This window comes from Xenopus tropicalis, chromosome 5, assembly GCF_000004195.4.
Source record: "Xenopus tropicalis strain Nigerian chromosome 5, UCB_Xtro_10.0, whole genome shotgun sequence".
Lineage (NCBI taxonomy): Eukaryota > Metazoa > Chordata > Amphibia > Anura > Pipidae > Xenopus > Xenopus tropicalis.
Genome location: NC_030681.2, coordinates 21,230,499 through 21,248,808, shown reverse-complemented (window position 1 = coordinate 21,248,808; position 18,310 = coordinate 21,230,499). Strand labels below are relative to the sequence as shown.

The 18,310-nt window shown below is 39.1% G+C and overlaps 1 protein-coding gene across 2 annotated transcripts in view; it reads right to left on the bottom strand.

The window, feature by feature from the left end:
- Positions 1-18,310, bottom strand: part of ppp1r21 (protein phosphatase 1 regulatory subunit 21) — a 36,154-nt gene that overhangs the window by 11,822 nt on the left and 6,022 nt on the right. For both annotated transcript variants that reach the window (XM_002935373.5, XM_031902059.1), the window contains exons 4-15: positions 18,067-18,165; positions 17,271-17,435; positions 14,669-14,727; positions 13,643-13,737; positions 9,947-9,999; positions 9,615-9,764; positions 7,615-7,716; positions 7,414-7,502; positions 6,569-6,705; positions 5,153-5,245; positions 2,475-2,602; positions 1,073-1,225 (exon numbers count right to left, since the gene is read on the bottom strand). In XM_002935373.5, the coding sequence (XP_002935419.3) occupies positions 1,073-1,225; positions 2,475-2,602; positions 5,153-5,245; positions 6,569-6,705; positions 7,414-7,502; positions 7,615-7,716; positions 9,615-9,764; positions 9,947-9,999; positions 13,643-13,737; positions 14,669-14,727; positions 17,271-17,435; positions 18,067-18,165 (1,323 nt within the window). The remainder of the gene's footprint in view (positions 1-1,072; positions 1,226-2,474; positions 2,603-5,152; positions 5,246-6,568; positions 6,706-7,413; positions 7,503-7,614; positions 7,717-9,614; positions 9,765-9,946; positions 10,000-13,642; positions 13,738-14,668; positions 14,728-17,270; positions 17,436-18,066; positions 18,166-18,310) is intronic.

Genomic DNA, 18,310 nt, shown 5'->3' with positions numbered 1-18,310 from the left:
TAAAAACTGAGAGCAGGGATAGGATCTGATATCCAGAAGGCTTGGGGCTTTCCATCATTTTCAGTGTAGATTGCAGGTTGCCTACATGTATAAAATTAATAAAATAGTTCAAACCTTCATATAAACCTGGATTTGAAAGCAGTGGGACACCAGTTTGTTGGCTGTATAGCCAGAAAGTGAGGTGGCAGCCTCTAAGGTGAATGGCTTTATTATCTCTTTAATTGTGACTATCATTAAAATGAGCCTACCTTGAACTCTAATTGTAGCTTCTAAACATGGCAATAACTCAAAGTAAGCATAACTAAATAACTGAGAACCATAACAAATAAAAAATGAAGTCCAATTGCAAATGATCTTAGAATATCAATGTCTACATCGTACTAAAAGTTAATTTAAAGGTAAACTACACCTTTACATATAATCTAGGTAGCAGCCAATTGACTAACGGGCAGAAGCTGATGTATAGGTGCCTTTTGTTCCTTTCCCTCAACTACTTTTGCTTTAAAGCAAAGTAAACAGATAGCAGTAACCTTCCAGAGCAACACAGCCAGATTGCACATAAATGGGATAATTAATGGCTTACAGCTCAGCAGGGAGCAAGAGAGTTCTGGCACTGGTTCTTAATGTGAAACAACGAACGTGCACACCCTACGGAATCCCCGACATCGGCCCCAGAGTCACCTCCACACCTAATCATGCACAATATACATAATCATGAAATTATACATTATTCTAAGCAATGTAGGTGTGCTAGGCCTGTGAGGGGAAACCGATACCATTGCAGCATTAAGTGTAATTTACCCAGAAGGCCACAAGAAGCTATGGTCTGTCTTATGGAACAGTATTTCTTGAACCCAATCATTATTTATTATATTTGCTCCAAGAATGTTAAACTCAAAAGATGTGTAGACCTGTATGAGAGAAATGTAGTTAAATCCGTATAAAAATTAGTAAAGTTTATAGTTCTCTCCAGTTACCATTAGCCAGTCAAACCAACACAGGTGCCTGCTCATATGTGTGAATGTATTATTATAATAAAATTATACAACACAATTGCAATACAGGTACAAACCTTCTTCAAACTGTTCATATACTGAGCTGCTTTCTTTTTATACTCAAGCATCATTTCAGCCGACACAGGGTTTGTAAACCCTTGGCCCCCTTTTGGTCCGTAACTCAGGGAGGAGATGAAGTAGTCTAGGTTGTTGCCGAAGAAGGTTGCAATCTGAAAAGGATAAAGTAAAGAAATATGGCAGACACATACCTACGTGACTTTTAAAAAAGTCAGTCATGGCGACTAATCACGGGCACTTTCCTGCATTAGGTTATTATAAAAGTCACTGCAACTAATCGTGCTGTGTTTTCACTGTGCAAATTAGTCACCCTAAGTGGGATATGTAATAAAAGGCACTAGGCCAGTAGCAGTAACCTATAGCAACCAATCAGCAGGTAGCATTTCCTGGTCACCTGTTTAAAAGTAAACATCTTACTGGTTAGTATGAGTTAGTGCACCTTGGGAAATCCAACTTAGAACTATCTGGGACACATGGGGATAGCCAGTGCTCCGTCTGCTAGTAAATATAACAGGGAGCATTTATGGCCACAAATGCAGTGTACGAAGTGCACGAAGAGCACAACTGCCTTGTTTTTTCCCCTAAAATTACAGAATTGTTGTGGTCGAAAGACGGCATTGCATCTGGCACAACTGTGAAGATGTATCAAAATTAGTAAAACTGTGTTTGTACCTTGTCACAAATTGAATGCAACTACGCTATATATTTTTGAAGTTAGACTGACGTCATTTCTGGTGTTTATTGTGCTAGATACATGTGTGCCCTATTCTTGAGGTGCAAGTACGCTGCGCCCAGTGATTCAGGCCACTGAAAGAACTGAGGAAACCCTGGAGCTGCCCCCTGTCCGGAGTTGACGCAGAGGAACCCTTGATCTGCTGCCAACAGGTACAACTGCATTGATACAAAATGGGAGGCAGGAAGGACTGAGTGGTGCCGAGGGGGCAACTGTACGTAAGTGTAAGGAGCATATTTTAATGCAAATAGCTCTAATGAATGGGATTTTACACCCAACTTACTGTGGAGAAATCTGCAGGACTGCAACTGCACTTGTGAACGTAAATGACCCCTTATATGTAATTGCTTTTGGGGCATTTTCCTGGTGTAACTGGTACCACTGTGCGTGCAAACTGTTAGTCAGGAAATGCTGCCCTAGGTGACGGGGGTCACTATGCGTGCCAGGGGACATAAAAATTGGGAACAAATAATGTTAGGACTGGAAGAGCGAAGGTGCATCAGAAAGACACATTCAGCCCTCCGAAATGCAACAATACCGTGCCTGTGTATTTCACATATTGGCAGAAAACATGTTTTCCTTTAGCCGCATCAATACAAACCACGAGCTGCTACCCCCACTGACCCCACAAAAGAACACAGAAAGACAAAGAAAGATCCCATATTTACCTTGCTTGTCACATTGGTTAAAGCCGCCAGTGAGGACAAGATGCAATCATTCGTCGTTTTCAGTTTATCGGTGGCTGCTGGCAGCTCCTGTTCCAGCGCAGCTTTATTATTATAGTGTTTAGAGAGCTCTAAAATTAAATATGCAAATGATAATAGCCCCGTTTCTCCTGAGAAACAAAAACTAAATTGTCCTCAGAGTAAAATACGGAAACATGAAAAATGCATGGCTACTGCTTAACGAGAGCTGGGCCGGTGCCTCTGATGTTTTAGGGCAACATATCCTTCATCGGGAGCATCATTTTGCATGAAGGTGATTTTTTCCGATTTGAGTTGGCGCACTGAACGTTACATTTACTAGGAAATTAGTGTTCTCCTTTATTTTATTGTGGGCATGAAAATTGTAAGGATTCCAGACTATCGGCCAGCAGGGCCTGCGCTTGACAATGTCCCTTTACAAACAGAACTACAGGAAAGGCCATTACGTGTGAAAGCCCAGCTCACATAGTTGTACAGCGCTGGAAAAGTCTTACTTTTATAATATTTTTTCCTCTTTTCTGCTTAAATTTGTAGGTCTCTTTCCTACTTATGGGCAGATTAAAGTGTGAAATTAGAGCTCACTACAGAAAAGCTTACTCACTCTCTATTCATTCCTATAGGATTTTCATGGGCTCATTTATCAGTTTTCGAGTTTGTAAATTCAAGTTTATTTTCATAACGAAACAGCACCCCACATTAACACCAATATCCAGTGCAAATTTCAACAGGAATTACAATATTACAATATTTACGGAGTCCACAATGAACAGCACCAGTCAGGAGAATATCTTCAATAATAAAAGGCCTTTATTCAAGTTTGTTTTTCCAAACTGAATCAACTCGCATATCGAATGCTCGCTTATTTATTAATGTAGTAAACTCAAACACCTCGAACTTTTCAAATTTACAAACTTGAATAAAACCCAAAAACTTGAATATCTCGAATTGAAAACATGGCTTGACTTTGCCTGGGACAGCTCCCATTGACTTCTATAGAAAGCTTTTAGATGCTGAATAAATATAATAAATAAAATACCAGACATTCAAGTTTTTGAACCATAATTCGACACTTTGGGCTTTCTCAGACAACTCTTAGATACTAGTGCTGAAACACAATATACGCTTATACAAGTTAGTGGTTTAAAGGGTTATTCACCTTTAAGCTAACGTTTAGTATGTTACAAAATGCCCTATATAGTTTTTCAATTGTCATCCTCTTCTAGCTTTCAAATATCCAAGCCCCCAGTAGCCAGAAAATGTATTGCTCTGTGAGTCTAAAATTGTAATGTTATTGCTACTTTTTATTCTTTGTCTTTCCATGCAGACCTAATCTATTTATTGTCTCTTATTCAAACCACTGCCTGGTTGTTGGGGTAGATAGGACCCTGGCAACCAGATAGCTGTTGAAATTCCAAACTGGGGAGACGATAAACAAAAAGCTAAAAGTAAAAACCTAAAAAGATATGAAGAATATGAAAATACGAAGACAAATGCATACAGTTTCAGCATATCAATGTCTACATCCCCTCTAACTGTTTAAAAAGAAGAAACAAGTAGAACTTCATGTTTCAGTAAACTTCCCAATATGAAATGCCTGCTGGGGCTTCTTAAGGACACGTCCCTGTACCTGGCCTCTGCTTTCCCTAAGCTGCCTACTTGTTCCTAATACCATGGGCAACTAACCATACCTAGCATGTGAGCAGCTTCACCAGTTCATCTCCCTGTGCAATTTCCCTGTATAAAAACACTGAGCATACAGTATACACAGAAACCCCTAATATCCCTGTCACTGTAATCTGATCCTTCAAAAAGTATAAATAAATACCATTTTTATATGCTGAAATCCAGCTGCAAAACAGTTCTTCTCTTTCCGCTTCATTTGAAATCTTGACAGGGGAGGAGGGACTAAAACATTGATGTTACAAATCCACAGCTTACAGACAGCATACAGGGACTACAGAACCCACAATGCATTGCACTGTGATGTTCCTTTCCTTATTGACTTCACATGTCAGGGAATTGTGGGATTGGGAGGATGCAGGCTGAAGGCAGGATGAGGGCAGTCGACTACAGTTACATTTTATTTGAGTCTCAAACTAGTCAGCTAGATCAGCAGGGGAACATGGGGCAGGGCTTAGGGAACTGTACACATGTTCTCAGTGAAGCAGTGTAATTTATTGAGACAATTCACCGAGAACATGTGTACTCTCCGGAGTATTCGTACTTGAATTTGGAATGTGTACAGCTAGCACGGGGCCTGTTACCTGTTGATGAGTACCCACTGCGAACACTGGAAGCTACGGCAGGACTTTTTCATCTTTATTTGCTTATGGAACTGTTCCAAACCATATAACATATACAGTAAAAATCATGAAAAGGCTGCATTTTATTTATTTTTGACTGATGTATATTGCAAAGTTACTTGATGTAATGTTTACTAATCAAAAAGCTTAAGTTGTGTTTGGGTGGAATTCCCCTTTAAAGAAGTGCTGGCAAATAGTAAAAGGCACTGTCTAAAGGTAACATAGTTATTTAATTATGGAGTCAATTCAGAATATTAATTCCAGTATGGGCTAGAAACATACTATGACATTAACAGCAGCCGTGCTTAGCTGTTTACACGTAACCCATTTAAACATTACCTTTTGTAATATCATGAAGTCTATGGAGAGCCTCGGAAATCTGTGTCAGTATGGTCCCGTAGTTGCTTCTGAGCAGTCCTTCTGGTTTGGTGCCTAAGTAATTAGGAATATGGTTATTAAAATGAGATTCAGGTCATTAATATTGCAGGCAGGCCCCCGGAGAAATGTTATACGCGCGATGCCAAGATCCTTCTAGCCTAAAGCGGGGCCCAGCTGAACAGTGACACCTGTGGTTTTAAAATGCAGCCGTCGGTGTGCTCTGCCATAAATACTGCGCTCCGGAGCTGCACTTAATAGTTCTATGAAGGGATGAGCATGACTGGGAAATTAGGAAGATTTAATGTTCAACAGCTTGTTGTGTTTCACTTGGGAGGGAAAGTAAAACTGTGCTTTTATGTTTGCGAGATAATTCTGCCAGTATAAAGCCTGCACCTGGCATGGGAAGTGGCACCGGTTATTCAGCTTTCCTTACCTTGGCTAAATATCCCCACAAGCCTTCCCTGACAAGGTCACATTCCCTTACAAGTTGTGCACAAACACACCATGGCCTTCAGCCCAAAGCCATCAAAGTGCTTTGACATTACCAGAACTGGGGATAAACGAAGGGCCAAACATCTTAAAGGGGTTGTTCACCTTTGAGTTAACTTTTAGTATGATGTAGAGAGTAATATTCTGAGACAATTTGCAATTGGTCCTCAATTTGTATTATTTCTATTTTTTTTTTTTTTAGTTATTTCACGTTTTCTTCAGCAGCTTTCCAGTTTGGAGTTTCAGCAGCTATCAGGTTGCTAGAGTCCATATTACCTTAGCAACCAGAGCATGGTTTGAATGAGAAGTTGGTATATGAATAGGAGAAGGGCTGAATAAAAAAGGAAGCTATAAAAAGTAACAACAACAATAAAATTGTAGCCTCACAGAGCAATAGTTTTTTGGCTGCCGGGGTCAGTGACCCCCATTTAAAAACTGCAATGAGTTTGAAGAAGGCGGCAAATAATTCAATAATTATAACAAATCAATAATGAAGACCAAATGAAAAAGTTGTTTATAATTGGCCATTCTATACCATACTAAAAGCTAAACCATCCCTTGATAGGGGGTTGTTCACCTTTTGTATGTCGTAGAGAGTGCTCTTCTAAGACATTTTGCAATTGGTCTTTTCGTTCAGCAGCTCTCTGGTCCAAAATTTTAGCAGCTATTTAGTTGCCGGGATCCAATTTGCCCTATCAACTAGGCAAGGGTTAGAATGCAAGATATATAGGAGAGGAGAAAGATAAGCAATGAAAAGTAACAATAACAATAGAAACCAAACAAACTCTGATGCACACACACTTATAGAAACATATATCTATAGAAAAAAATGCATATATACATATTTAATATATATATTTATCTATTACACAAGAGAGAGGAACTTACTCGGTAAGGCAAGCAGAGTAATGTATGTCTTCAGCTTATCAAAAGCTGCTGTTATTTTCTTCATGTCGTTGTGCAGTTCTACATTCCTTGCCAACAAAGCTGATGTGCAACTGGAAAACTCGGATTCCTCTTCCAAACTACAAATGTGAGAGCACATTATCACAGGGCTGTATTAAATTTAAAAAGTGATGAAACAAAATATGCCCTTTATATCGTGGCTAGATAATATGATGGTGATGCAATGGATGGCACTGCTTACTTACAGTGATGGGGTCCTTATCTACACTAACCTGCATGTGTGCCAGAGTAGCCTCAGACACGGAGAATATACAAACTCATTGCATGTAGCAAAAAGGTCAGAATCAACTCAGCACCCAGTGTGACAAGGCAGCCAACCACTGATCCAACCCCATCATTATTGCCTGTATAACCTACTAGAGACTGCAACAACTACCATTTTCTGATCATTGATCTGACACAGGTCTGGACTAGGGGTCAAAACAGGCCCTGGCACTCCAAGTACACAGAGGCCCAAACAGCCCCCACCAGCCCAATTAATAGTGACTGCCTATGGCTTTTTACAGCAGCCTTTCCGGCACTTGCCAGAGCCCACAAATTGCCAGTCCGGGCCTGATGTATCATGCTAAATTAGCATTAGCACCCCGACTATCCCCAGACATGTAGCATTCAGATTAGTTCTAATACGGCAGGATTATTCGCAATACTCGTGGATAAGCCAATTCTAGATAAAATGCAACCTCTGGCTATGAATCAGAGAAAAAGCCATGGAATAGTTGTCAGATACTTATTATACAGATAAAGATGCAATGAAATAAAAATTATACCTTTTTAACTGATAGGGAAGAATCTTTTGCAGAAAACAGACATAGGATGCAAAATTCTCTGAAAATATTTTCAGTTTAACTGCAGTTTCCTTTAAAACAAAACAAAGCAAGTTCGTTTCTTAGACGTGTAAAGCAGACAGATTTCTTCCTAGTCAGGATGGGAAGATAACACTATAAAATAATGATTATTATTATTATTACCAGCACTGTGACAGTGTCCTCAGTGACGCTCTCAAACAACTGTAACATTCCATCCTCCAGAGGACGCACATAAGAGGCATTTTCATGAAGGTATTCAGAAAACTAAACAATACAAAAAAACAAACAAACAAACAATGTTTCAGCCAACATAACATGTCTGTTTATTACAAAGTTTCCTTGCTTTACAAATAAGCCACCTTACAGCAGGAATGCTGAGATATATACTGATAGAGGGCTGTGCCCAAACCAACACATTTATTTGACACAGAATTCAATATTCTGTAAGGATTTGCTGCCCTCTAGGGTCTGTTACTGTAACTGCAAGAACCAAGAGCCGCTCCGTACACTGTCTCTGATTCACACATAGGATTTTGAATTGAAGATTCTGTGCTTTCAATTTCAGCAAAAGCCATGTTGAAATAAAGAAATATTGAATATATTACAGCTTTAAAGGGACAGACTCGTTAAAATAAAAAAAACTTCATGCTGTGTTTGACTGTGGCATCAAGAGCCCACCAGAGAAGTCATTACCAAACCACTAGCAAATACTTACACTTTCTTGCTGAGAAAAACACTGGCTCCCCAGGACAGAGAAGTTCTGTGTTCAAATCTTTTTGCTTAATACAGCACTGGTTTTAAAAACACCTTTCCCACTAGACTAGAGGACGCCAGCTGAGTGACATCAATGGGAAATATTTTATATGTAAAGATAATACAGCGCCAGGCTTGGCAGCATTCACAAAGACAGATTCAGGACTAATGCTGTGTAAGCAGCTGTGTTTTCCTCTGTGTTCTCTTGGTTGCGTGGCAATTTGCTTGTACACGCTGTGTGAGAGCACTGAGCAATGCAGTGGATACACACACACACACACACTGCAGGGGCCAATACAGTCAGCGTGCACCAAACAGACCAAACCTCTCTATTACACCCTGGATTATATAGTTGTTTTGGGATACTTAAACACAGGGGCTTAGCCTGAAAGCCAGTTTGAGATGAGATCTGGGGAGCCTGCCTATTTTCCTTCCTACTGAAAAACCAGGGTGGGAAATCAGTTAAGAATACAATTGATGTTAAAGCATATTTTGTATTCTAGATATTCCTAGAACTAAGGCTGAATGGCCTGCATTTACTGCCACTGTCATATCATTTGGCCAAGGATGCCTCAAGGTGGGCATACTGTATCATGAAAGAGCTGCTCGTTTGGCGACATCACCAAATGAGCCACTTTAGTCAGTCATCCATTTCCTGTGGCTCACATTTATCCCATGATTAAGTACCTTTAGGGCAGCGGTCACCAACCTTTTTTGCTCCACGGACCATTCTTAATTAAGAAAATTTTCCCACGGACCAGTTGGGGAGCGGGGGTGGCACATTTCAATTACTGGGGGGGGGTGGTAATAAGCAGGCATAGCAATGACTGTATGACACGTTTGACTCACCGACATGGTGTTATGCGTGTCGGCGAGTCATACGCAGCAGTGCTGTACGCACTGGCGCATCTTCCAAACGTCACTTTGCAAGCAGAGATCAGATGCGGCCCATTGTAACACAGCCCATGGTCCGGCACTGGTCGGCGGCCCGGTGGTTGGGGATCCCTGCCTTAGTGCATGAAATGTGTCGGGTCTATGGCAATGCTTCATGTTATAAAGTAGCTTTGAATAAAGTATTTTTTACTTTAAAACTTTGTGACCCCTGCGGAGATCCTTGAGTGTCTGTATGTCCATAATGGTTGATGCCCACTTTAGTCCCAGCATAGGCACCTAGTCCCATCCCGAATGACTAATCCTGTGTTGGGAGTAAAGAGGATAAGAAAGAGCTGGAGAAGATTGCAGTAGGGATTGTTTAAAGTCCAAATCCCAAAGTCATTTGACTTGGAACAGTAGTTTGATAATACGGAGCCAAAGTTTGCAGATGTGTCAGCAGGCAAAAAACAAGGGACTGAAGCAGAGATTTTTGGAACTGACTGGCTGAATTAGACTGTTAGAGAGTGCATGCATACCTTCTTATTTAATGGCGAGATGACATCGATGGCAGAGTCTATAGGAAAGATCTGGACCCTCTGTTCTGTGTACGTGTGAAAGTTCAGAAGAGCCGTAACCAGATCTCGCACAAAAGACAGACCCTGACTTGCTAATTCCCGTGCTTTCAGCTGGAAGAAAAAAAACCAATGGACACACAAAGGCAGGAAATCATTTATTGGTTTTATGCAGAAATACATTTACTTCAATCTCTTTTATAGTTTGCACAGAGTATTATGGGTACTGCAAAGAGTTCACCTGAGCTGCTCATACATATATATATATATTTGAGCCAGGTAAATTTAACACATACCTGATTCCTTTTGTTATGCACAGGAACATTAAGGGCATTCAACTGGCTTGTTCCTGAAAAAGGTAAATTGAGAGGTAAATTGCATGTTTGTGTATTTGTTATTAGGAACAATGGGCAGTATTAAGCAATGTTGTATTTTGTCTTTGCTGGAGCGACTGATGGGCAAAAGCCATGGAGTAAAATATTCAAGCTCAACCAGAGAGGATGACATTGGAGTCTATGGGGTATGTCACACCAGATGTTTCCTCTGTGACCCGGCCCAGGGACCAAACATTTAGGCCAATTTGCCCTTTGCTTGGGGTGTTTCTGTGTGTGTATCCAGTTTAAAAGGTACCTTTTACCTGATCTATGTTTATTTAAAACCCTTAAAAATTCTAAATAAAGAAAAATGGCACCCAAATTAAATCTGTAAAAAATGAATAAGCAATAATGGGGGAGCACAATAAATCGGGCCATGTAGGTATCGATCGGGCAGGTTAAAAAATTTAGTCGGATTGGGGACCGCATCAACGTCCCTGATCTGACTTCTCCTATACCCGCCAAACGACCGAATTAGCCTGGATTTGCCCATTATCGCCCACTGAAGGTGTATGGGCACCTTAAGCCAGTGGTCCACAAACTGCGGGGCTGCCCACCTGGGGAGGCCTTGAGCAGTGGCAGGGGGCTTAACCTGAAGGAGCTTTTGGAAAAGGCCTCTTTTCTCCCTTAAAAAATCCAGCTTGAAGATCAATTTATGATCACCACTGATCTAACAGCACAATGGCTGAATTGCTTAAGTGACAATGTTTCTCAATAGCTAAATTGTTACTGACTATGAGGTGCCTACAAAAAATTGTGTGAAAACATCAAATGTTGCACTTATTCTGACCTGAGCAGTTTTTAAAAATGTGAACACAAGTGTAGAATGTTTGGACAAAATAATTTTTTCATGGACATGGCCAAGAAAGAATTAGAGGGAACATTAGCCCTGAGCAGAAGTTGGAGCACCAAAGGGGGCTTGAACTGGAAACCTACGGCACCCACCATATTAAAGGTGGCCATATACAGACAGATTTAAGCTGCCATTTTGGGCCCTTCAGACCAATTCGGCAGCTTATCTGCCTGTGTATGGGGCCCTCCGACAGGCCTTAGTGGTCAAGAATTGTCCAAATGTCAATCGGGCAGGTTGGAACCGGGACCAAAACAGCTCACAGATGCGGTACTCACTCTGATGGCTTGTATTTCCGTTATTGTAATCCGATTGTTTGGCCATCGGATTAGCCGGATATTGCTCACCTTTAGAGATTTTACCAAATTTATGGCTCTTATATAGTGTATGGCCAGCTTACGCCTACTGACACCCGGCAGTGACAAATGGCCTATAAAAGAACAATAGCTTGTAGTAGGGAAACCACTAAGCCCAATTATGATGCCAGTCAAGAATTTTTAATAGGAAACCTACAATACATTACAGTATTTTATGCCTTCAATTATTTTTCTAGCCATTAGTAAAAGCTCTCTACTCTTCATACTTCAAATGAAAAATATATATATCAGAAAGAAGACATAAAATAGTCAGAGAGAATGCAACGAGGCAATAGCTCCTTGCTCTGGGAGGGGATTCTGGGATTTCAGGGTCAATTATACCCCTACACAAGAGGTGAGATAGCTTGTTATCTTGAAGAATCTTTGGCAGATGCATCTGAACGTCTGACAATTTGCTCATAGTTTCCATAGCTACAAACTACTGGCAAATTGTGTCTTTTGTGTCTTACTAGCAGTGTTAATTTGGATCCCTTACCAACAGATATTGAATATATTTTGGGCTAATAAAGAAGGCAGTTTTATCCTCGCTATCGTTTTATTTTTATTCGAAAGCCCAGTTTCTCATCCGATGGCTTCAAGTACAAAAATGTATATAAATTAATAACGAGCGAGAGTGAAGTCTCTGAGAAACGCTTGTTCTTTCACCTACTGAATAATTTACATTCAATTTCTGCTGGTACAGATTCTTCGATTTCCTGCGCTTTAAGAGAGTAAATATATTTTGTCGCGCTGGATGCCAGTCTAATGCCAAGAGGTTAACAATGTTATGGATGGCAGAGGGCTGATCACATCTGCATTGCTTATAAGGAACGGAACAAGTCAGATGAACTTACCATACAGGCAGAGCTGTGAATTATTAAAAAGTCATTTTTGGACAAAAGTGAAGCTTAAAGGAGAACATACCATAAAATAACACATTGCTGATATATGAAATAATATATACATATAATAAAGAACCTAATGCATCATTCACATAAATAGCATGGAAGGTGACTTCTTTATATATATATATATATATATATATATATATTCATATATATATATTCATATATATATATATTCATATATATATATATTCATATATATATATATATTCATATATATATATATATATATATTCATATATATTCATATATATTCATATATATATATATTCATATATATTCATATATATATATATATATATTCATATATATTCATATATATTCATATATATATTCATATATATATATATTCATATATATATATTCATATTCATATATATTCATATATATATATTCATATATATATATTCATATATATATATATTCTCATATATATATATATATATATATATTCATATATATATATATATATATATTCATATATATATATTCATATATATATATTCATATATATATATATTCATATATATATATATTCTCATATATATATATATATATATATATTCATATATATATATATATATATATTCATATATATATATTCATATATATATATTCATATATATATATTCATATATATATATTCATATATATATATTCATATATATATATTCATATATATATATTCATATATATATATTCATATATATATATATATATATATATATATATCCACATACATACATACACATCTAAAACCCTGAAGATATGTGGGGGGGGGGGGTTTAAACATGTATTTGCAGCCCTAGATATACTTGTAACTATGGCATGATGACATAATTTTCTGATATTTGCGGTGTGAGGTATCTACCCATATCAGCAGGCCCTATAACATCTATGTATGGCAGTACAAGGCCCGATTTTTCCAAGACATGGGACAGCCCTGACTTACACAAACTAGTTATTCCGATGGCTGTAGCACTGCGTTCTCAGCGTTGTGACTACTAACCAGCATCTATTGAATATGATTACATAGTCTAAAGGTGGCCATACGAACTAAGATCCGCTCGCAAGGCTCTAGAAGCCTTGTGTGTCATTAGCCTTACAAATTCTGGCTTTGTTTGCATGCTGTGCTAATGGTTTCCTTGTACCCTTGGCAGTGTTTTATTAGAAAAAAATACTCACATAACTGTGGAATTGACTGGTTATTCTCTGCTCAAGTAAATAAACACCATATAACACAGGTGCAACATTGTACTAAAAATACAGCGTTGTTTTGTGTCTTCACAGGGATTGTATGTTACAAACAATGTAAAAATACTGTATTAAATATATTATGATTTCTGGTGAAACTAGTGAACCCAATGGATACTGCACCATTCAAAACCAGATCATACATTTTCTTACTGATGATTCCCAAGGAGTCAGTCAGTCTACTAAGAATTCAGTGTCTTCAACTGGCTCTAGCCCCAATGTCTAAACATGCATTCACCAAAGTGATACTTACTTGTATCATTAAAGGGCACTTTTTCATTAATGATGCCTAAGGAGTCGTCCAGTCTGCTGCTCAAATCTATATGAAGTGTCTTCAGCTGGTTCTGGCTGGAAAAGAAAACCACTGAAAATTAACTCTTTTATCCAAAGAGGCAACAAAGAAAACTGCTGTGGAGTTTGAGAGTGAAAGCTTGTTTGCATGCTCAATATATACCCACTTATTGTACATCTCTACGGAATATATTGGCACTTTATAAATATGCATTTATACCAAGACTACTTATAATACTGGTTCACTGCAATCCTAAAAATAAAGTCAAAAACTGTTTGCCATTAGGTGGATAAGGGGGTTATAGGAGTAGTGAGTGGTAATGCATAACGGGGGAGTATCAAGCCACATGAATCTATACATGAGACAAGGGAACATTGAAGAATCTACTAGAGATGTGCTGGGGTGGAATTGGGGGGGGGGGGGGGGGGGGGGGGGTAGGTGCTCTACTGGTCCAATAAATGGCTGATAGGGATAGAAGCCTTGCAACCTATCAGGGGAAGTGAATGGGGAAAGAAACCCTTCTGATCCAGGCTGGTGGGCAAGAAGTGTTGCTTATTCATTACAGTATGTTCCTGGGGGTGGGAAGCGGTTTACTGCTCTCAGCTAAATGGCTTATGCTCATTTAGGAAAGTCCTGTGGGTGCAGATTGAAAAGCTTTGACTGCACTGATAATCTTACATCAGCCCTATGTAATCAGCCCCATGGGACACCCTTTGGCCGACATTTTACATTTCAGTGAAGAGATTGTGGATCTGTACAGCTTTTGACAAACAAAACCGTTAATGAAGGGCCACTGAAGTATCATTAAGTATCACTGTGGCCATGAATGCAGCATAAGAGCACTTGGATGTCTCAAGCAAATTACACAAACGTGAAAAGTCATTTTGTTCTCTTTGTGAAATGCCAGTGACATTTGAAATGTCAACAACTTAAGGAAAATAGCGAGAATTCCTTTTCATGCTCTATTAGATGTGGTTGCACACTCACCATTCTTCTGTCCTCAGCCTGCACTCCTTGGCTTCCCTCTCCAGAGCCTGACACTTCACCTAGATAAAACACAATTAAAAGGAATATGTAATAATTAATAAAAAAAAGTATTAATTATGTAAATGGAATATATTAATATGATGCCAACTTTCTCTTTTTTAAAATTGCCTATTTTATTAAATGATATCTGTATGTTATATAGAGCACTTCTGGTGGGGATCTGCCGACAAGAGAATCCCTTTGAGATACAAGAGTACTGAACTTAGCTACCTGTATATAAATGCCCAGAGGCCCCAGCTAAGTGCTGCAGGGGATGCTACTGACTAAAAAGAGGGTGGGGGGCATTCAATGTTCCTTAACAAGTATTACCTTATGGGTTGTAAAAATGCCTACAACCATTTGTCCTGGGCTTGGATTTTTACCATGACATTCAACGGATGAGTTTATCAGGTTATCTGGCATTTGGTGGGAAAAGGAAAAATGGTAAGCTTTGGGTTTCACTTGGAACAAAGCTATTAGTGGCTACCTTCCATTAAGCTGCTAAAGTCAACCAGTATACAAACGACAGAAACCGCAGAAAGTGAAGAGAAGCTGCAGCTCATCTCCTCTTCACATCTGCCAATGTACCTACCAACACTTGCAGAAACTCAAGGTAAAAGCTGTAAACAGGCAATATTTACTGCAATGCCTACGCCTTTGACAGGCAAACTGTGGGTTAAGATTAATCTCATACATTGGGTTGAGTAGCTTTAAAAGCAATGCTCTGAAATTCAAGGCACAACAGTATATGCAAGCTAATTTGGGCTAGCCGACAGGGGAACGTTTCAATGCACTGTATATGTGGTTCCTCCAGCATTCTAAGGGTGGGCAATGTACAGGGTTTAGGAGAGGGTTAATATATAGGGGAAAAAGTACGTATATACAATAAGTAAATAAGAAATTGGTTACGATTACATACAGAGAACAAGAGGTCTTTACACTACTACTCCAAAGGAGACATATATAAAATTTATATATATAAAAAATTAAGAATGTACCAGTGAATTATACTCCTCTAAATATAGATGAATTGTGCTTAAAAAAGTTGTGTTTCAGACTGATTTATCGAGAAATTCCACCAAAACCCCACTAGTCCCGCCCATCTGTTCCACTTGCTTCTGACTGAATTCTCTGGATGTGCTGGGAGGCCGGCGGCTCTCAGTACACTGCACTGTAGGATAGGAACCAATCAGCAGCTAGACTGACCTGATAGGGAACTGAAGCCTGCCTTTGCTTGTGTGAGTGCAAGGCTGTGATTGGCTCTCCCCCTCCTGCTGTGTTTCTGGCAGGGACTGTTAGGACGCGCCCACCCCTCATTTGAAACACGGACAGAGAACAGATAGGATCTATAGGGAGCTCCAATAAAGGGGCCGTTTTTACATACTGTATTCAATTTTGGACCATTATGAAATAAGCACCATATATAATTCATAATTGCCTACTGCCACCTGAGGCTGCAGTGCTAATGCCGCCACCCTAATCTGCTTGGATTAGGCGTGGCGTCAAAGTGGGTTGAGGAGAGGCCAGATCGCTAATGCAGTCTCTGCACTAGGAGAGTTGAACTTTCATTTAAAAAAAAAAAAAAAAAAAATTCAGCTCTTAAAGTTACCAGAGATAGCTTTATTCCGCCCCTGGTAACTGGCTGCAAAGTGCCGTCTGAGGCAACATTCTCACTTCATGGCAGGAGCGGGCCTGCATATCCATCTGTGTGTGTTTGAACTGAAACTTTTTAATTAATGGGGATGTTCACCTTTAAATTAGCTTCTAGTATAATGTAGAAAGTGCTATTCGGAGACAATTTGCAATTGGTCTTCATTTTTTATTATTTGCAGTTTTTAAATTATTAAGCCGTTTGTTCAGCAGCTATTTTGGAATTTCATCAGCTATTTTGGTTTCTAGGGTCCAATTTACCTAGCAACCAGGCAGTGGTTTGAAAGCAAGAGAGGAATATGAATAGAGGGGCCTAAATAGAAAGATAAGTAATAGAAAAATTAGCAATAACAAACGTTGTAGCCTCATGGAGGAATGGGTTTTTGACTGTTGGGGTCAGTTACCCTCATTTAAAAGATAGAAAAACATAACAAAAACAAAAAGAAACCTATAAAAAATAAAGACCAAACAAAAAGTTGTTTAGAACAGGCCATTCTATAAAACACTTAGGGGTATATTTATCATGGTGCGTAAAAAGTGAAGTGAAGCATTACCAGTGATGTTGCCCAGGGCCACCAATCAGCAATTAGATTTCAAAAGTTAGAAAACCAAAGAAACGCATCTAATTGGCTGCTATAAGCAACATGACTGGTAATGTTTTACTCCACTTTTTACACAGCATGATAACACCCCTAAACGTTAACATAAGGGTGAAGCACCAATGTTGCTGTATGTTACCAGTAGAGGGTGCTATGTAACTATGAGATGTGTCAGCACCAATGAATTTCTATAGAACCAACTCAGCAACATTTTGTATTAAGCTCACATGATTCAGGAAGGAAGCGGTGTCATGTTCCCTGGATGGGTTTCCTGCAAGGCAGCGATTAGAGAAACATGCCTGGTATTTGCTTACCTCCAGCTTTGCTTTGTCACTCTGCAGCTTCTCAATTGTTTCCATGTATTTGTGAGTCAGTCCATCCACCACAGCTTGGTGTTGGGCAGTGCTCGTCTCCAGCTCCTGCAACCTGCTTTTCAGCTCTGACTCCACCAGCCTGTGCTTCTCACTGGCCTCAAAAAACTATGTGAGGAAATACACAGGGAATGCTTGTAAGAGGCAATGTTTAAATACCATCTTTTTAACATAAAAACACAAAATACTCACTTATATAAATGTGTACATTTAGTCTGGTGTTCTGTACCAGCCCAATGGCACAACAGGCCTCTAGCATTATAGATCTGTTGATTCATAGAACATGCTTTATGGGTTTATGTCAGTTACCAGAACTTAGGGACAGACACTCACTATATAGTATATATACGATAAAGATTCTCATAACATGGCAGCATAGAAACCTGTGCATTCTACATAAGTATTGACAATTTCCAATGATTGCTATGCTAAGCTTCTCAACAGCAGCCCAGAACACACTGAGCATGTGTAGGGTCACTGACAGACAAAAGATAGTCCACCAAGATTAGAATATGAAAAGCTCCTGCTTACAGGTTTGAAGGAATAGCTGCTGAATCTCTGAGCTGGTACAGTATGTTCAATGTATAAAATACAGCATTTTATACCATAATTAATTGTATGGTTATGTTACCCTTTAAAATATAAATGGTTTATATTTTTATTACCCACAGGCCTTCATTTGTGGTTATATTTCCAGCTTACCACTTTAAGACCTTGTTTATAAAGGAATCCCACTTACTTGTATGTGCAACCGCTCATTCTCCTCAATCTTCTTCTGAAGGTCTTCATCAAATACACTTTTCTGTTCCTGGCTCAGCTGAGCAGCATCCATATTCTTCTGTAATGCAAAAGAATTACACATTAAACTTGTGTTTCTCACATAAGCTGAGACAGGGAGCTCAGTGTGATTCCTACACAAATTATACACACCAGTCGTTGGGCTGATACCACCTAAAGTGGGCAATATAGGGCTGATCAGATTG